This window comes from Amphiura filiformis, chromosome 5 (genome assembly GCF_039555335.1).
Source record: "Amphiura filiformis chromosome 5, Afil_fr2py, whole genome shotgun sequence".
NCBI classification, from domain to species: Eukaryota; Metazoa; Echinodermata; class Ophiuroidea; order Amphilepidida; family Amphiuridae; genus Amphiura; species Amphiura filiformis.
The window spans coordinates 18,923,102-18,942,739 of NC_092632.1; the positions used below are offsets into that span (position 1 = coordinate 18,923,102).

At 37.4% G+C, this 19,638-nt stretch overlaps 2 protein-coding genes across 2 annotated transcripts in view; one reads left to right on the plus strand and one right to left on the minus strand.

Moving 5' to 3' along the window:
- Positions 1–19,638, plus strand: part of LOC140152762 (cartilage intermediate layer protein 2-like) — a 273,597-nt gene that overhangs the window by 11,140 nt on the left and 242,819 nt on the right. The gene's annotated exons all lie outside the window — the stretch shown is intronic.
- On the minus strand, positions 2,793–18,240 carry LOC140152042 (monocarboxylate transporter 12-like). Its single transcript, XM_072174343.1, has 4 exons — positions 18,048–18,240; positions 7,113–8,015; positions 5,701–5,816; positions 2,793–2,950 (listed from the first exon to the last, which is right to left on the minus strand). The coding sequence occupies exons 1-4, from the start codon at positions 18,238–18,240 to the stop codon at positions 2,822–2,824; spliced, it is 1,341 nt and encodes a 446-aa protein (XP_072030444.1). The 3' UTR covers positions 2,793–2,821.

Genomic DNA, 19,638 nt, shown 5'->3' on the forward strand with positions numbered 1-19,638 from the left:
TGTTTGATGTGATGATATGATAGCAGTTGGGATGTTGGTGCCGTGACAGACGTCTGACCGGCAGAAGGAGGTCATTCACCGGCAGGGCGAGGAGGTTTTGTCTTGACTTCTGGAGAACTGATAATCTGCTTACTGTCCTTCTGTTCTTGAGTGAGTTCCATTGAAGGTTGGTGAGAATTTCAGTAACACTGCTGTGTCTGGAGTAGTCATTGACGACAAACCTTGCGGCTCTGCGTTGAATTTTTTCTAATTTGTTAATAAGATCCTGTGTATGGGGGTCCCAAACTGAAGATGAGTACTCCAAGAGTGGACGAACTAAGGTGAAATATACATTTTCTTTGATGGATTTGTTGCAAGAGTAGAGGTTCCTTTTAATAAAGCCAAGTGATGAAGACGGGGATAAAAATAAAATGGGTGGCGGGCTGTCTATAAGTATGACTATAACGTCAAGGTTAAGCACTCACCTTGCCTTCTTGCCCTGCAAGCTTATTATATATTGGAACTCCATTAGTTGCAAGTCCTCACTCTGGAAGTCTCCACTCTGGATGCCCTGCCGGACTTGCGGCTTTGATGTTTTGAAGCCCGGTGTCAAGAGAAAACATCAAGGCCACAAACCCGGCAGGCCGGAAGTTTCTATAGTGAGGACTTGCAACTAATGGAGTTCCAGTATATAATAGCCCCGCAGGTCCAGAAAGCAAGAGTAACCTTAATGTATACGTTGATGGACAGAAAGCGTCAATATAGTTATCCTAAAATCCTCTGATATAGATACTAAGTCGACATGGCAAGATAAATGTCGCATGACACTAAAAACGTTCTGTGGTATTCAATAACATACATATACTTTACTTTGACTGTCACTATTAGTCTGCCTCGTCTTAGGCTGAGAGTATGTTGGATTTCACAGTAGCACATTTGAATCACGTGCACTAACACAATCCCGCGCAGGGATGTGTACACACACGTAGAAGGGCGACAACCACGTAAACGCACTGATTCGAATCTGCCATTGCAAAATCCAACATTGCGTTGCATGGAATAAATGTCCAAACAGCACCGCGGATTGAATAAATATCCAAACAGTACCTCAGTAGAGCTTTATAAGAACGTGTGGTCCCGGTACATGGGATAAATGACTTAACTCCGCAAGACGAACACTTTCATGGTTCGGAGTTTTGGAATTAAATCTAATGCAAGAACTTACTTAATATTGTGACGTTGCGTCTGGAACCACCAAACTTCATCAGGCACTGACCCGCTGGGCTGGTCACGTGTTAGACTGGGCTGGTCACGTGATAAGCTACAACCCAATCAGTGGCTACAGAAAGCGAGTGACTGATTTCACCAATACAATCACTACTGATGGGTCCATAGACATTGTGCTCAAGAGACAGTTAGACCCCCCCCCCCTCCTCTGAGCCTGTGGTACCGGCGTTTTACGGGCTTCCAAAAATCCAAAAACCTAACCCAATTCTTGTCAGGCCCATAGTAACTAACAACCTCTCCAAACACGCTGTCAAAATACTTCTTGGCCCTTTAGTTGGTCGGTCATCTCATCATAATAATAACACGCAAGATTTTGTCAACCAAATTTAAGATCTCATGTTTATATGCGAAGGTGATGAGTGGGCACTTCTGTGTTTGGCCTTTCAGCCCATTCACTCGCCCTAATTACTTGCTTTTGTCATGTGTAAGAAATGTAGAGTGTGTATATGTATTATTATTATTATTATTATTATTATTATTATTATTATTATTATTATTATTATTATCATCATTATAACATCCTACGATGTCATAAGGAAACCACATGACTTTGCCCTCAAAGTTGTGAAAGAGTGTTTGGAGAGTGATTATACACTGAGTGAAAGGACAAACTTGAAGGTTGAACAAGTCGTAGAATTGGTTGAAATTTGTTTGAACACAACCTATTTTTCTTACAAGGGGAAATACAACATGGCTGTGCAATGGGCTCCCTTGTTTCACAAATAGTGGTGAATTTGTGTATGGACACGAATAACAGGCCTTGTAGTCCATATGGAAAGGTTTCTATAAAAAACGATTCTCTTATAAACCATCTACGCACAGTTTCCACCTCGATACACCTAAGCACACATTTTCGTCCAAGAGCTTCCAAGCAGAGAACAGCAAGCAGTGAATTGTCTACATCACAGTCTTTGACTACACTACACGGTTGAGTGCATAGCATCGTATGAGCTGTGGAGCTTCTAGCTGGAAAATGGGTCTCTGTAATTGGTTTTTGTCGAAGCCTCAAGTGTTCCCTTCATCCAATCAGAACTTTTTTATATCAAACAAAAGCTAACACTTCCCCCTAAAAACTCTACGTCAACAGATGACACAATTCGTCGGGTGTATTACATAGTGACGGATGTTAAACTTCGCCAGAAAAAAAAGTTTTTGAGTTAGACGCGATCAAAGAGTACGCCGATTTGTGATCAACCATAGCAGAACACTGTCAAGTAAAATCCTCCAAAAGTTGCTGTATTTTAAAAACTAGTATCTAAAGTATCTTGAAACATCTATCACATGAAGAATTATTCGCTATTAAATCAGTAAAATGATTACAAAGTTATACGTCAGTATGTAAAAACGTGAAAACGTTGCACCCTAACATCCGTCACACATCCGTCACTATGTCTTGCGCCAATATCAGCTTATATCGCGCACGCTAATCTGGTCTCTCGTGTTGATCTATGGACATCCGTCACACATCCGTCACATGTTTTGCGTATAAAAGTCGGATCAAGGAAGGAGTTCGAAGCATCCGTCGGTTCTTTACGCTTATTATTAAACGCTTTTTTCATGATAAAACCGACTCGTCACGAGTGCCCACGACATACATGGCATATTGTATTTGAGTATTTACTCCTGATCTTACTACACTGTAAATTGACCAGAACACATGGAACGCGTTCATTAATGTAACGGTTTTTTAACACATGACACGTGTTCAACTTATTTAGAGAACACTAGTGTTAATGTAGAGAACACAGGTGTTATTACCTCAGAACACTAGTGTAACATGTTCTAATCCTTTAAACTCTGGTGTTCAAAATTACTATCTATGAACACCTCGGACACATGAAAGAAATGTAACGGTTTTTAACACATGACACGTGTTCAAACATTGATTTTCAGAATGCTGGTGTTCAACCTTTATTTATACATTTTCAAAATCTCATTACTCGACAATAAACAAATGCATGGTAGTATAAACAAGATAATGGCGGTGTTCCGAAGAATTCCGATGAAATTAGAGAGTTTTCACCTAAGCCCAAACTTCGCCGATCGTATCTCCCGGCTAGCTGACAGCGCAACGCATTTTAATGCGACTAAAATCGCTCGGCCATAGTCACCCTCTTGTGTCTCTCCTATGCTTGTTCATCGCTGTCAACAGATATACGGGCTCCGAGTCGCTCCCAAAGTTGCCCTGAATTTCATTCTTCTCTAAATCCTTTGAATTTACTCTCACTATCATCCCATTTGTCTTGGAAAAGACAGTTTGTTATAGCGTTTCCCGGAAGCGTTTCCACGTTGCACTCATCGCCATTGTTGTTGCTGTTGTTACTTATAACCCTCCTTCAAAGGAGCACCGTGTATTTCTCGCTGACACGTCGCAGCTCTCCAACGCCTCTATCTGCACATGCGTTCCATTTTTGAACACCAGTATTCAATATAATCATTCAGAACACTTGTGACACGTCTGATCAATACTATGTGTTCTACATTATACTAAAAGAACACTAATGTGCAAGGCTTATCATATTTTCAAATACACTAGTGTTCTAAAGAGACAATTATGAACACCTCGGACGCGTCTGAGAGGCGTCACGTGTTCGGGAGCATTTGCAGTGTAGTACTCACTCTCATGATATAGCTAATCACACAAGCTGTAACTTCTTTTTACAAAACGCCAATGATTGTATTCCGTTTTTACCAATTTACACTGTATTATCTGTAAATTTGGAGCCGCCTCTAAACGCCTGTGAACATATTTTGATCATCTTTCAATAACCTACTCATTAAAAAGGATCATATTTTCATTTTTCATTACTTAATCATCCCTTTTATATTGTAAAGCTTTAAAATAATGTCTCTAAATATTTGTCGAATCAACTCGAACCATTAAAAATTTATTAAAAGTGATATTTTACTAAAATAATGATCCATTGAATATCTGCTCTACGTAAAAGTTTTTGGTTTATACCCCGGTTTATACCCAGTTATCAACATCCGTCAAGAAATCATGTAGGTTTCAATGAACAATATTGAATTACGTACGTTCAAATTGAAAAATAATGTTTTTACATAGTGACGGATGTGACAGATACGCCGTACAATTTATTTGTTTTTCCGAGTAAACGGCGTTTTACATAGTGACGGATGTTTAGATACGCCACTATATAAAACGTCGGGTAATGTAATATATCAACATCCGTCATTTGCATAATTAATTATCTAAATAATTATGCAAACTTGAGCTTCAAATCTTGGTAATATTATACTACTCACTATAATACATTGGCCAATTTTCATAAAAATGACAAAAATCAACATACGTCAGTATGTAATACACCCGACGAATTCAATGTTATAGCAAGGCGAATGTGGTAAATCTGTTGAAAGCTACCTATCCAAGCACATTTTTTAACCAAAATGTAATGTAGGTTTTAAAGATCAAAACCTCAAGTGTTCCTTGCAATATTTGTCAAATTTTATGTCATTAAATGATAAAGCACACTTATATTGTCCATACACTAGCGTCATTAGAATGAGCAATGGCCAATTCTCTTTAAATTGCAAATCTTGTACAAAAAGTTACTATTTTTACCTGTTTTGTCACGCGGTTGTAAATTCAATGAATTATGATTTGCGTAAAGAGCGCTTACAAATTGATACGGTACCCGGATACAAAACCGAGGGTTTGGCTGCGTTTTGTAGACGACACATTCGTTGTACTCAACCGTAGCGAGCTCAACGGGTTCTTCGAGCACATCAGTAGCGTGGATGACAACATAAAATTCACTCAAGAACTGTGCAAAGACAATACCCTTGCGTTTATATATAGATGTAACCAATTAAAAATAAAAAAACATTATCCAATTGTTCCTTTTTTGTATATTATAATATGCATTATATACAAGATAAATTATTTTATACCATTTAAAGACGGAAGTAAGTCTCTTATGGGATACTGCGTATATAATCAATGGATTAAGCTATATTTTGACGAAATTTGGTCAAACCTATGCATGAAAATCAGTGGAAGTATGCTAACCAGTCTCTAAACATTGCGGACAGAACCATCCGTTCATGCATAAGCGTAGATCCGGGGGGATGGGGGGGGGAGATAAATCTCAACCAATATATAGCTAGGGTAGATGGTCCATACAATACCCCCCATGTTGACGCCGGTACGTGAGTTTCGGACCAAATGAACCTCATATTTGGTCATTTTAGCAAAATTTGTACCATAAACTTTTTCTGTCGCCAAAAGGTGCTGGGATTCACTATACTTCGAGAATTTTTCAACCCCCCCCCCTTTCCATGTCAAAAAGAAATCTACAAGACACTGACACCTTGAAAGAACAAGAATCAAAGGCAAGAACTATTACGATGTCATGAAGTCTTTGATATAAACCTTGGATTAACCAGTGCCAGTAAAGCAATTACTCCTACCAGTGTCTTTGATATAAACCTTGGATTAACCAGTGCCAGTAAAGCAGCTACCCCTGCCAGTGTACCTAGCGTTAGAAAAGCCATATAAAAACTGCCAGTCGTGTCATAAAGCTTTCCTGAAAAACAAAAACAAAAAAATGTCATTTCCAATATAAATCTTTATGAATATTTGGCTCGACGTCTCTCTGTGGGTGTGAATCCAACGGCAAATTCAACCCACTGATTACCGCTAACATAAGACGATCGGTGTTACTTGTTTAAACGACGGTATGATTCGGTAATATAAATCCTGCCGAACGTTCACGCCCGGGGGTCACTCAACTTTGGAAGTGACCATAGGCGTAGATCCTGGTGGATGGTCCATACAATCCCGCCAATTTTGACACCTGTATGTGGGTTTCTGACCAAATAAACTTCATATTAGGCCATTTTAGCCCCAAAAGTGCAAATTTTCCATTATTCCATTATTGTACTATATTTCAACAGTTTAGCTTCCAAATGGCAACATTTTTCGCGCACTTAAACTTATTAGGTCGCCAAAAGGTGCTGAATTCACTGTACTTCAAGAAATTTTTTCCAAACCCATCCCCCACCCCCATGTCAAAAAGAAATCTACGCCACTGGAAGTGACGGTATGTGCCGGTCAATAGGCCCCTTCTTTTGAAGTCAACTAAACCCGATGACCCCCTTTTTTAAAAGTCATACCCAATGACCCCCCTTTTTTTAGTTTGCAGCTACCCAATGACCCCCTTTTATGGTTGTGGCTACCCAATGACCCCTTTTTTTCTAGATTAGCATCATCAAAATGCCACAAAATAATACCGACATTTTCAAATTCTCTTATTTCAACAAATTTGTATTGAAAATTTGGAAAAATTATATAGAACAAGAACAATAACTTTGCTCCATTCAAAATTTTCTACCCAATGACCCCCTTTTTTGGTTGTGGCTACCCAATGACCCCCTTTTTTCTAGATTAGCATCATCAAAATGCCACAAAATAATACCGACATTTTCAAATTCTCTTATTTCAACAAATTTGTATTGAAAATTTGGAAAAATTATATAGAACAAGAACAATAACTTTGCTCCATTCAAAATTTTCTACCCGATGACCCCTTTTTTGAAATCTTATACCCAATGACCCCCTTTTTCGTTTTGCTTGTACCCAATGACCCCCCTTTCTATTTTTAAATAAAGTTTTGTGCCCGATAGGCCCCTACTTCACAACGCTAAAGTTGAGTGCCACCCGGGCGTTCACGATGAGATGAGTAATGTAGGGGTGAGTGTGTGGTGTAGAAGAGTTAGGATAGGGTATGCAGGGGGGTTGTAGAATATATATAGGGTAAATCGGGGTGTGTGGTGATTGTGTTCTGAAATCAAGAGAAATACAAACTAAACCGTAAACCTACCCGTAATGGGACCACCGGTTATCCTTCCAATTCCTCTAAAGAAAAAGTGAAGCCCGACAGCTCCGACAAATGCAGACGAATCACTTTCAACCATTTCATTAATCATTACTATAAAAATGGGTGTACCGGAAGCAAGGCAAACACCTGTCATGAACGATAAAATAATCAGCAACCAGTACGAATCAGTAAATGGATAACAGCACATACAAATAGCCCCACCCGTGGCAAGCATGAAGAACATCATCCGTCCTGTAATGATGCCATTATCAATGAATGGTCCAAGAATAAGTCGACCCATTAGTGATCCACCTCCGCCAACTGCTGATAGAAAGGAAGCTATTTGATTGGAGTATCCCAGTGTTATCGTGTAAGATACAATGAATAGTACCCATCCACTGAGCACCATTTCATATATTAACATGAAAATTAAGTTGATTGTGAAAATTGGATACTGTGATAATATAAATAATCCAAAAAGGTCACAGAATTTTGACACTTTTGTAGAAGATTCCTTTGATTCACTTGTCTTGTCTTTGTTGAGTAACTGTTGTTTACTGTTTTCACCCGTCAGAATGTTGCTGTTAGAAGTTTGTGAGTCAACATTTTTGACCAAACGTTCGTACTTAGTATATTTTGTAGAATCTTGTCTAAGCTCATCAATATGAGATTGTTCCAACGGCTGTACCATTAAAGCGCCAGCAACACAGATATTCATATTCATTGCAGCAATAATCATCATAGCTCCTCTCCAGCCATAGATACCAATGAGAAACTCCGTCAAAGGGGCGAGTATTATCATTCCTATTGCCCCGCCTGCAAATGCGATACCATTTGCCTGGCTGAACTTGGTCTCGAAGAAATCCTTCAATGCCAGGACTTTAGCAACACCTGGTAATCCATGACCTAAACATGTTAAAATAAGTGCGACAAAAAGCTATATTAATGCACTCTTACGATACGTGTTTGTCTCACTAATATCGGTAGGTTTATTGTTTTCAACATAATGCCCCGTGTTTTGTCTTGAAATAATAGAAACGTTAATAATAACTAATAGTACATGGCACTATGGGGTGATTTTTGAGTTAGCATCTACCATCTTGATTTTATATTTTAATTTTGATGGACGTTTTTCAAATAATGTTCTTCGTGTACCTTCAACCCTTCTGTAAGCTATATCCCTCCCCTTCCCCCATCAATCAATGTTACAGAGTCCAACACGGAGCCTGATGATAAGACCCCGATCAACATTGTTACGGGGGGAAGGGGATTGATTTTAGTTCATGTTCCTAAACTGTCCCTAGACTAAATTCTATGATTGTAGCTAGTGGAACCAATGTGTTTTGCATCCTTACACCTTTTGACATCTTTACACCTCAAAAGATAAAACTATAATTGGTTCTGCCCACTATGCTTCCCACGAGGGGTCGAAGGTCATAATAGGGCCAAAATGTAATATTTGTTCTATCATGTTGTAATACCTCAAATTGTTCCTCTTATTGCTAGGAATAATAAAACAAAGTCAATTTACAGATTGCATTAGGGTGCTAAGTTCAGGATTTATAGATTAAATAGGGTCAAATGTCAAATATCTCATGAACAGAAAACAAATGCTAAAAATGCACCGATTCAATCGAAATTTGTCTTAAATTACTCACGGCAAACAAAATAGGAAAATAATTTATTTAAGAAAATAAGTTCATCCTGTTACGAGCCGTAATGACTCAAGGCCAAAATCGCCTTTTACCCGAATTCACACGAATGCACAACAAATATACACTGTTTGATTAAGTTAACAAAATGTAAGTCTTTAATTTAAAGTAAAATATGTTTGGTTCATGAACAATAAATGCACATGCAAATTATATAATCACACTTTTAAATTATCACTACTTAACCATCAGTCTTCTTCTTGATGATTATAGTGCTCTGGTACAATGATCTGGCTGGCTGATGTATTAATCCTTGTTTGCTAATCCTGCGAAAATCACTGTTCAGCGAAGTCCATTTATATATCCTTTGCATATAAAATCCTGGCACAGAAATGGTGCTACGTTCTCCAAACACTTAACTCCTTCCGCAGTTCTCCAAACACTTAACTCATTGCGCCGTTCTCCAAACACTTAACTCCTTGCGCAGTTCTCCAGACGTTTTAAAACTCCTTGCGCAGATGACAATCTCCAAAAATGGTGTTTCTTTCACCAATCACTCTCTTTCTCTAGGAAACAGATTTCTTTCTGCACTGCTCCACTTTATTGACAGATGTGTTGTTTTATAAACCAGACTACAGCAAGTCTTTCATACACGCAAAAGCTCCTTCGTTGCTACATTATCATGATTATTGGCTATGCACACTGGTTCAAATGTACCTCCTTTTGAAGCACAACGACGACCAACATTATATAGAGAGTGTACAATCTCTCTTCATATTCTGCCAAGAGCAAAATAAATTGCTTTCACTTTTATACTCACAATCTATTAATAGACCACTCTGTCACATTCAGCTGATTTTAGAAATGGGAATTTCCAACTACCATTAAGTAATGCACTTAGATGAGCAATCTGGGAATTCCCAATATTAATTCACTTCCTTGGGTTTTCCCAACATGATGCCATATCCACTTTACAATATCGAGGATTCCCCTAACAATCCAAAATTAGATATGATTCCATTTTTTTTTTATCAACTTGATGAATGAGAAGGGATTCCCCACACATGTCATCACTCATGAAATATCTCTTAATTTTGTAAACAGAGATAAATATTCAAATTAAATTACTCAGGGCACATCACACCCTCCCCCTTAAAAGAAGAAAGTTTTAATGTTATGAAACCTTTCTTAAATGTTTTCTTCTTTTATATCAACTTCAATATAGTATCAACTTTGAGTGTTTAACTCAACAACATACACAGTGACTACTTGTCACACAGAAGTTCCTATTTTAAAGGAATTATTTTTGTTTGTCAGTTTTTAATGCAATTCTGGACAGGGCATCAGCCATTACATTGTCTTTTTCCTTAATATATTTGATGTCCAGATTGTACTCTTGCAAGGTCAAACTCCACCTCACCAATTTTTGTTTTTTGTTCTTCATCCTGTAGATGAAGGTGCTGGATTGTGATCGGTGAAGACAAGCACAGGGTATACTGTGGTAGTGGTACCCAAATACACATCGAAATGTAGCAATGCTAATAGCAATGCCAGCCTCCTTTTCAATTGTGGAGTAATTTCTCTGATGCTTGTTGAACTTCCTTGAAAAATAACATACAGGGTGATCAATTTGATCTTCACCCTCTTGCATCACAACACCTCCACACCCTATGTCACTGGCATCAACAGTCTACTTGAACTGCTTCTGAAAATCAGGTGCAGCATGATGCAGTCATGTCTACAGTAGAATTCACCACGACCTTTGCAGGACTTAAACCCCATTAAAAGCTATTAAACCAAGATAACACTCATTGAAAACAGCTCAACAGATTAAATCAGACCTTCTCTGGTTGTACACATGTTTCTGTTTTACCTGTGCGGTATCGCAATGAGCTGGTATTATAGTTTCAGTTGGGTAACCGATTATAAAGGAAACACAAGGTAACAATGGTATGTGGGCCTTTGTTTACGAAATGAGACAATGGTCTGCTTATTGTTAACCAGCATTCTTGAAAATGAGCAACATAATGATTGTTGACTTAACACGGTTTGGAAATAATTTCTTCATATTTTTGGTGTTATCTGTCGTTTACATATCCTTCCTAAAACACAAAAGTGCGACTACTTCCAAACACCTAAATTAGCTAAAAATTTAGGACCTGTTACAAAACTATATTTTCTAGAATTTCAGAGAATACTTTAAATGAGCTTGTACCGTTGGTTTTTTTTTTGTGTGGCATCCTTCAGAAGTGAGCGGTCCGTTACCAATATTTTCGGTCAAATCTCCATTCAATTAACACGGGGAGTTGGCTAGCTATGCCTTGCCCTCACTCATATTTTACCAAAGTGCGACTATTTCTGAACATCTAACCCAGCTGTAATTTTAGGTCATGTTAGAGAAATATATTTGCTAGAAGTTTGGAGAATACTTTAAATATTGGCCGGTTATTTTTCACACAGTGATGTTAACTAGGCAAATGCCTATACTTCTAACATACCGGTACACTATTTGTAAAGGTCGCGCGTCAATGGTGAGAGCACTGTGTATTGTGTATAGGAAAACGGACAGTAACTGCAGTATGGTAAATACTGGTGAACTTATGCGTATATTGATTTGACTTTGTGAAAAGCATCATTATGCAGTTACTGTCCGTTTTCCTATTCAGTGCACACACAGCGCTCCAATAGCTCACTCACTGTACTGTAGGTATAGACAATAGACTAGTTAGTGAGCTGGTGGGAAAACTCTTCACCCAATATTAGCCATAGAGGCTCACATGTGAATTATAATATTCATCCTTGCCATACTACAATTTGAAGTAAAAAATGTCACGGGAAAGCTGTTGTCGAGCTATTTTTCCGAAGAGAGAATTCCAAAATTTCATAGCAGTCGGACGTGTAATTTCAATGGCAAATTGTACTCAACAGCTAACTTGTGATAGCTCCAACTTCGAAGGGGCACCGTCGGGTGATCGGTTTGCTCAAATTTTGCCATAGAAGCTGAAAATAAACTTCAATTCTTTCCCTCTATGGTCAGCTAAATATTATTAAAATGCGATTTTGGGAAGATTGTTGTCGAGCCCTCCGAAATATGAGGTTCTGACTGCCCGATAGAGAGCTAAAAAATGAGAAACTTATTTCAAAACCGTGTTAAGTATAAAACCACATGTTTCTCATTTACTTGTGTGATACAATCACAATTACTCTGACAAATTTGACATGAGTTGTACCATCAACAAGCCTGGTTAACAATATGCATACTATTATTCTCATTTGGGAAACAAAGGCGACGCACACCATTGTTACTGTGCGTTTGCTTTGTAATGGTGCATCCAACTGAAATCATGATACCTATTTCACCACAGCCCATTGCAATAATGCACAGGTAAATCAGAAACATGTGCTTGTGGATTTAACCATGGATATGAGACACATCCCTGATTTAACATAGTTGAGCTGTTTTAGTGAGGTTTATCTTGGTTTAATGGGGTATAAGTCCTGCAAAGGTCGTGGTGAATTCTGCTGTAGACATGACTGCATAATGTTTTCACACTGCTCTGGCCAAATGAATTTTGCATCCCTTTTCAACAAATCAGTCAAATGACTTGCTATCTAGTTTGGACAGAACTTTCTGTAAGAGCCAACCATTCCTAGAAATATCATGAGTGCCTTCTTGTTTACAGGTGTGGGGTATTGCTCTATTGCTTCAACTTTGGCTTTGGGTTTCACCTGACCTTCACCTACAACATATCCCAAGTATGTGACTATGGAATGTCAAAACTCACTTTTTACCAGATTGACTGTTGTATTTCAGACAACTTCTTTTACAATTGATGGAGTTGTTCCATGTGCTCTTTCCAAGTTTGACTGCAAATAATCAAATCATCTACTTACGCTTCACATCCGTATGTCTGCCACAATTTGGTTCACCATTCTATGTAATGTTGGAGGTGCGTTTTTCAAATCGAATGGCATACATTTGTACTGGTAAAGACCAAATGGTGTACAAAAAGCAGAAATCTCTTTGGCACGGTCTGTGAGTGGAACCTGCCAGTACCCTTTCAAAAGATCAAATTTTGCATTCCCAAATTTTTCTATGCAATTATCAATTCTTGGAATAGGATACGAGTCTGTCTTTGAATGAACGTTTGCAGCTCTCAGATCTGCTACTAATCTGTATGAACCATCCAGCTAGGGAACACGGACAGTGAACTCCATTCACTACTACTTGGTTCTATGATATCATTGTCTAGCATGTAATTGATCTTATTTTTGAGATGTTCCATTTTCAATGGATTGACCCTGTAAGGATGCTGCTTGATTGGTTTTGTATCACCAACATCTACATCATGAAATGCAGCATTTGTTCTACTTCATGTACTTGGCGTATCAGGAAATATATTGTCAAATTTGTAAATCAAATTGGCAATTTGACTTGACAGGACTCTTGATAATATAATCTATTTCACCCACTTTTTCACATTTTTATCATTTCAGGTTTAAGGATACTAAACACACATTGGTTCCTCTAGGAAAATGTAGGAAAATAAATCCCAAACCCATAGCGCCACGTTTTAAGACATCTGATTACAAATTTGTCTGGTTCTGGTCAAAGTTCAAAATGAAGCAAAAAGAATAAATAAAACCTTTTAATGTATGTAAGAGAAAGAGAGAAAGTCAGTTTTGAAGTAAAAAGGTCGTGTTTACTTGGATCGGAATATGACCCAAGTACAAAAAATGAAAAACAGCATTCCGCATTAGCCTTTTATTTAAGCTCTTGCAGGCTAGAAGCGGTAAGCGTAAAAATATTCAATTATGTAGAAATAAATGTGCGGGACATCATACTATATAATGCTCATTACATATTATTTTCGTGTGAAAAAAGTACTTACTAACTACTGCCATAGAAGCCCCAAGATGTATTGCATTTTTTGACAGACCAATCAGAACAAGCCCTATACTTGACAGCAATCCACCTGCCACAGTTAAGCATCTGTACGAGATGACATTGGTAAGCGCGGCCCACACAGGTCCTATTGAATTTGGACGAAGACAGAAAAATAAGAATGACACCGTATTTTTGTGTTCTTTCGTTAGCTTGTTTGTTAAACTCGTCATTATTATAAGATGTTGCGGTCCGGGGTTGTGGTTAGATGAGAGATAAATTCCATGGAAGTCAGCTGAGAAATGCAGCTCACATCTCTCAACTGCCTTTGCGTAAGAGCAGATATTTACCGAAAGCCCTAGATTGATCTGTTGAATAAGCTAATGAGTTGGTACCTGCCCTTTGCGTCTCTGCTGTTTTCCATGCCATGTTGCCTTTTCCATAATTATGTGTGTATTTTGTTTCTTTCATAATAGCCCAGTCAAATTATAAAATCACCCACAACTAATTGCAATACAATCCATTTCACATGCGTCCATCTTCCAAAAACTAGCTCACACAAATTCAAAAGTCCCGGAAAATTCAAGTAGATTTGATCATCTCGTAATCGACGGGCCTTATAACATCGCGGATTAAAGGGGCATTTCGTGATCCACAGCCTCATCCCCCACTTTTCTCAAAAAAAGTTGAGATTTTTATATCACTGGAATACTCTGGCTACATAATGTTTATGTACAAAATATTTCTTGCAGATTAATTCGTTTAGCAAAGATATCGCGAAATTTGAATTTCGTTCTGGTGCACCAGAACGAAATTACAACGTATTGTCTATGGAGCAGTGTAATACACATAATCATGCATAAGGGAGTGTTCAGAAATACTCTGGTGGGGGGGGACTGGAAAATATGTAGGGGGTCAAAAATTTTAGGAGTTCTGAATAGGGGGGTTTTAAATGTTTTGGGTGTATGAACAGGGGGTTAAAAAGTTTTTCGGCACGTAGAGGGGGTGTAAAAAATTTCGCGCGCTGCGCGCGCAATTGTTCCCATGTTAGACCAGTACATTTGATCCAGTGTTAAAATTGTCGTCTATAACTTAATTTTGAGGTTTGTGTCCGTTATTCTGGTCAGCTCTTTAAATCACTAAAAGCTGCAAAAAAATTTGCTCTTCTTTACTTTAATGTTGAAAATTTTTACAATAATATTTCATGTAGTACAGATTATTAATTTATTATCACTGATATATATGCCTACAACTAAATCATGTTGCATTACAATATAGGCGGAGGAAGCTTGGAGAACCGGGGTACACGTCCTCCCCCCCCCCCTAATATTTTCCATGGGGGACATCCCCTACAAATCCTTAAAGAAGAAAAAATAAGGCAATAATTGCCATGTGCAACTTTTTTTCGCACATCGAAAAGCACCATGTTTTGGGCCCAAATAGGGTAAAATTGCAAAATTTTGCGCTTCGCGATCACACAAACTGGCCCATCAATTTAATAGGAAAACACACCATTTCGGCAGTAGTGTAGACAGTGGGCGGAAGGGCCCCTGACAAAAAATGAAAGAGAAAAGTGCCCCTAAGTGCCCCTCTGACAAAAAATGAAAGAGAAAATCTGGAGAGCAAAGAAAAGGAGCAAGGAGGTCCTATTCCATATAAATTCAACCCGATCATGGGCCAAAATAGTGTAAAATACAAAATGTTTGCACCCTGTGTGCGCACATTGTCACAGTAAAGGTATTTTCATCCCATCATGGGCGAAATATACAATTTTTGCACGCGTTTTGTCTCAATAAAGCCTTTTTTGAAGCTCAAATGCATGTACAGTCTCTCTAAAAAACAAAACCGGTATTGCAACTGCAATTTATTTATCCCATCTGTGCCCCAGAAATTTTATTCACCCCTCGACCAAGAAAACTGGCTACGCCCCTGTATTTTGGGCTAAAATAGTCTTGTTTTTGCGCGCTTCACCACAACAAAAAGTCCCAGTAGATCCGGGGGGGATGGCACATTCAATCATCCCCCCAATGTTGACGCCTGTATGTGTGTTTCTGACCAAATTAAGCTCATATTTGGCCATTTTAGCCCCCAAAGTACATATTTTTGCGCGCTTCGCACGTATGTAATCCACTTTTACATCAAATTTCATATGTTTAGCTTCCAAATGGTAAAAATTTTAGCGTGTTACTTTAAAACAGTTCCACAATTCCACATATTTTATATCAATGACATGCGTACAATTTCATTGTTCAAATTTTAGTATCATTAGTGCCATTTGAATGGTAGTAGAATTGAATTAGTAGAATGGTACATTATGGGGGGGTCAAAATAGTTTTGAACCTATATGAGGGGGGGTCAAAAAGTTTTAGGTCCATTAAGAGGGGGTCAAAAATTTTGGGTTAGCAAAGAGGGGGGTTAAAAAATTTCGACATGAAAAAAAAATATTTTCCAGCCCCCCCCACCAAAGTATTTATGAACACTCCCTAACTCGCAAACGCAAAATCGGAATCAACTGAAATTTTGGGAATATGCTTTTTTCGTGGATATGTACTGAAAAATGTCATAAAAAGAGGATGCTAGGATCACGAAATACTCCTTTAATATTAATATATTTTATTTAGAGAATTGTCTTGTGACATCTCGCCAGAAGCATCACAGACTAAGTCTTATACTTTGTCTACTTTCTTTAACACTCAAAATATAGACCATTACAGGTCAAATGTATCACTTTTAACGTCGGTCTACTTTTCGGCGTAGTGGTAAAAACCTAACAATTTCCGCCGATTACGAGCTGATCAAAGTATAGTGGACAAGTGGCCAATTTGGATAAATTCAAAATGGCCGCTTATACAGGGGTGAAATTTCAAAGCTAGTCAAATATTGTTAAAATCAATACCAATGTATTCCTATTGTCATAAGGATTCAGAAAGTATAATTTGGATTCCACAGTAGACGAAAATTGACAATTTTTTTTCAGATTGCTTCGCTTGCAAAAATATGTTTAAAAAAAGAACAGATTGCCATATCTCAGGTGGTTTGCTACCTTAGTAACATCAAAATCCATTGAGCCCTATTGACCTACGGTATTTTGTAATGGTGCCTATGTAACAAAAATATCCAAACAATGTAGCTTTTCTCAGTTTGATTTATTTTTGCCAAAGGAACAATTTGAAATTGGGTTAAAATTGGACAATTTGGAACAATTGTAGACGCCTGTAGACTCCAAAATTTGACCTTTGACCTTTTTGCCTGTTACTTAAGAACTGTATGTCGGAGACAGGTCAAACTATACTTTTTCTGAGTCCTTATGATAAGAGCAATACATTAGTATCGTGGTTTATAAAAAAGATTTGACTAACTTTGAAATTTCACTCCTTCATAAGCGGCCATTTTGTATTGATGCAACTAATTGGATTTTCGGGGACTTGTGATGTGTAATTTGCTATGCTTTTACAAAATTAATGGTGATTAAATGGATTCTGTTGCAATTAATGGTGGGTAAACTCCTGGGCTATAATATTTGTTGCATACTGCGGTTACTGACTTACTGTCCATTGTCGCGTGACCTCTGCAAATAGTGTATGTTCCCAGCAAACACAAAAACGTTATAAAAACGTTTTAAACAAGTTATATTTGGGGTTTGGGTTTAGGTAAAAACGTTTTAATAACATTAAAATGTCGGGTTATATAAAGGTCATGAAATCGTTTTAAAACGTTTTGTATGAAAACACACTACAACAATATTTTTAAAATGTTTTCGAAATGTCATTGTAAACTATTTTTGCAAACATTTTTGGCAAAATATTTTGTCAACACTTAAATAACATTATGTTAAAATATTTGCACCTAGCAAACACAGAAATGTTCTTAAAATGTTTTTTACAAAACGTTTTAATAACATTTAAATGTCGGGTTATATAAAGGTAGTGAAAACATTTTAAAAACGTTATTGTAAATATTTTGGGCAAACATTTTTTGCAAAATATTTTTTCAACCCCAAAATAACATTCTGCTTAGAATGATTTGTACCAAGTTTTCAAAAATGTTTTTGGAATGTTATTAAAACGTTTTTATACCCTTTATATAACCCGATATTTAAATGTTTTCTGTAATACATTTGTGTTTGCTGTGCAGTAAATTACCAACAAATGTTATTTAATGTTATGAAAACGTTTTATACCATTAATGTACCCTTTATATAACCCGACATTTAAACGTTTTCTGACAACCTTTTATAACCTTTGCGAATGATGTCGAAAACGTTTTGTGTTTGCTGGGTTAGAAGTATAGGCAATTGCCTAGTTAACGTCACACATAACAGAAAGGTGGAAGTACTTGGTTCAATTCTATGAGTGTTAATCTCATCAAATAAATGAATCTGAATCTAAATCTGAATCTTACCCAACAGATGCCGCAGGCCAATACCAATGCTAGCCGCCATTCCTACAACCCATGTGCTTATATTCAATTGTTCCACCAGGTGTGGTATAAATACCGCAAATACTTTGATGACACCCATCTGGAAGAGGGTCACAGTGAATGCTGATAAGGCGATGATCCAGCTGTAACCTATGTCTTTTTGGTGATGACGCATTTTTATGGTACGAAATTCTACGCGTCAAGTTCAAGCAATTGGTATACGGGTGTTGATATTGTTAACTACCATAATGGATGATGTGGTGCGAATATATGGTTATTGCAGTAGACTACGGACTGGTGACCCCACTGTATAACAATCAGTGAAGTTTTATATTTTGGTCAATTTTGACCTTTTCCAACATTGAAAGACAAAAGTTCGGAGTAGTACAATCAATGAACTGGAAAGTTGATTTAACTGGTAAATTGATTTTGGATTTTAACTAAAAATATTGAACAATAAAGGTTCAAAGTACTCTGTTCTCGTTTGACAAGGTCTTGAACAATGGGTAATGCTAGCTAAATGCTAAATCTCCGGTCTACATGCTATCTCCAGTAGATAGCGAAAAAACATGGTAGGCCTATATCAAATTATTACAAAATACTTTCATAAAACACAATCTACTTGCGCTTGCAGAATATATAGTAATTCATGCTGCCTTTATAAAACAATGACGGCAGCAGATAAAACTCCTGAACAAGACTTATGTCTCGCTACCAACAAAACCAACATCAGTCGGCATTGAAGAACAGTGGATGCTGGTCGCAGGCCACCAACCTCCACAATGTAAGTCGTGAGAACTTTGTTTAAATTTGTACTTTCTCGATAAGACTTATACAGTATAAAGAAATAAAGTCCCGCGACCTAGTGACATTAAAATATGGAAAGAAAAGTGCAAAAGGTGACTTCTTCGAAATAGTCGCTAAATGCTATCTTCAGTAGATAGCGAAAAAACGTGATACATCAAAAGACTTTCTAAAATAGTTAATACATAATAATGTAATAATTGGACGCTAAAATGTCAAATATTAAATCTCTGGTATAATCCTTACATGCTGTCTTCAGTATAGCGGGGAATAAATCAAATTTATTTCGACAGACTTTCTAAAACGCGTTCTGCTTGTGCCTTCAGAAAATGCCTTTTCGCTAGTCTACTGAAGACATCATAATAATAAAATAATTCATACAGTTAGCAGAACGCCTGTGAGGAAAGACATTTGGTAAATTTTACTTTTGATGTTTGCTTATTTTTTCGCTATCTACTCAATACAGCATTTATGTCGTGGCGGTCTATAAAATACAGCAAATTTGAGAAAATCCGAATTGTGATGTTGAAAAAGATAGATGAAGCTAATAAAGTTATCAAAATTATTCCCTAAAACAGTGCTCTGTGTGCGCAGGCTCCTTCAGCAAATAGTCCCTCTTGCTGCCTTGTATAAGCTAAAATGACGGCAGCTGATAAAAATTCAAAACAATACTTTATGTAGTAGAAAGAAATGAAGTTCCGCGACCTGATGAGATTAAAATATAGAGAGAAAAGTGTTAGTGTGAAACGGTGTTTATAAAAAAGAAATA

Coding starts and splice junctions, on each gene's coding strand:
- LOC140152042 (XM_072174343.1), bottom strand. CDS start 18,240: ATGCGTCATCACCAAAAAGACATAGGTTACAGCTGGATCATCGCCTTA. Junction 5,817..7,112: donor AACCGGTGGTCCCATTACGG/GTAGGTTTACGG, acceptor TTTGTTTTTCAG/GAAAGCTTTATGACACGACT. Junction 2,951..5,700: donor GGTTTATATCAAAGACACTG/GTAGGAGTAATT, acceptor ATGTGTTAAAAA/ACCGTTACATTAATGAACGC.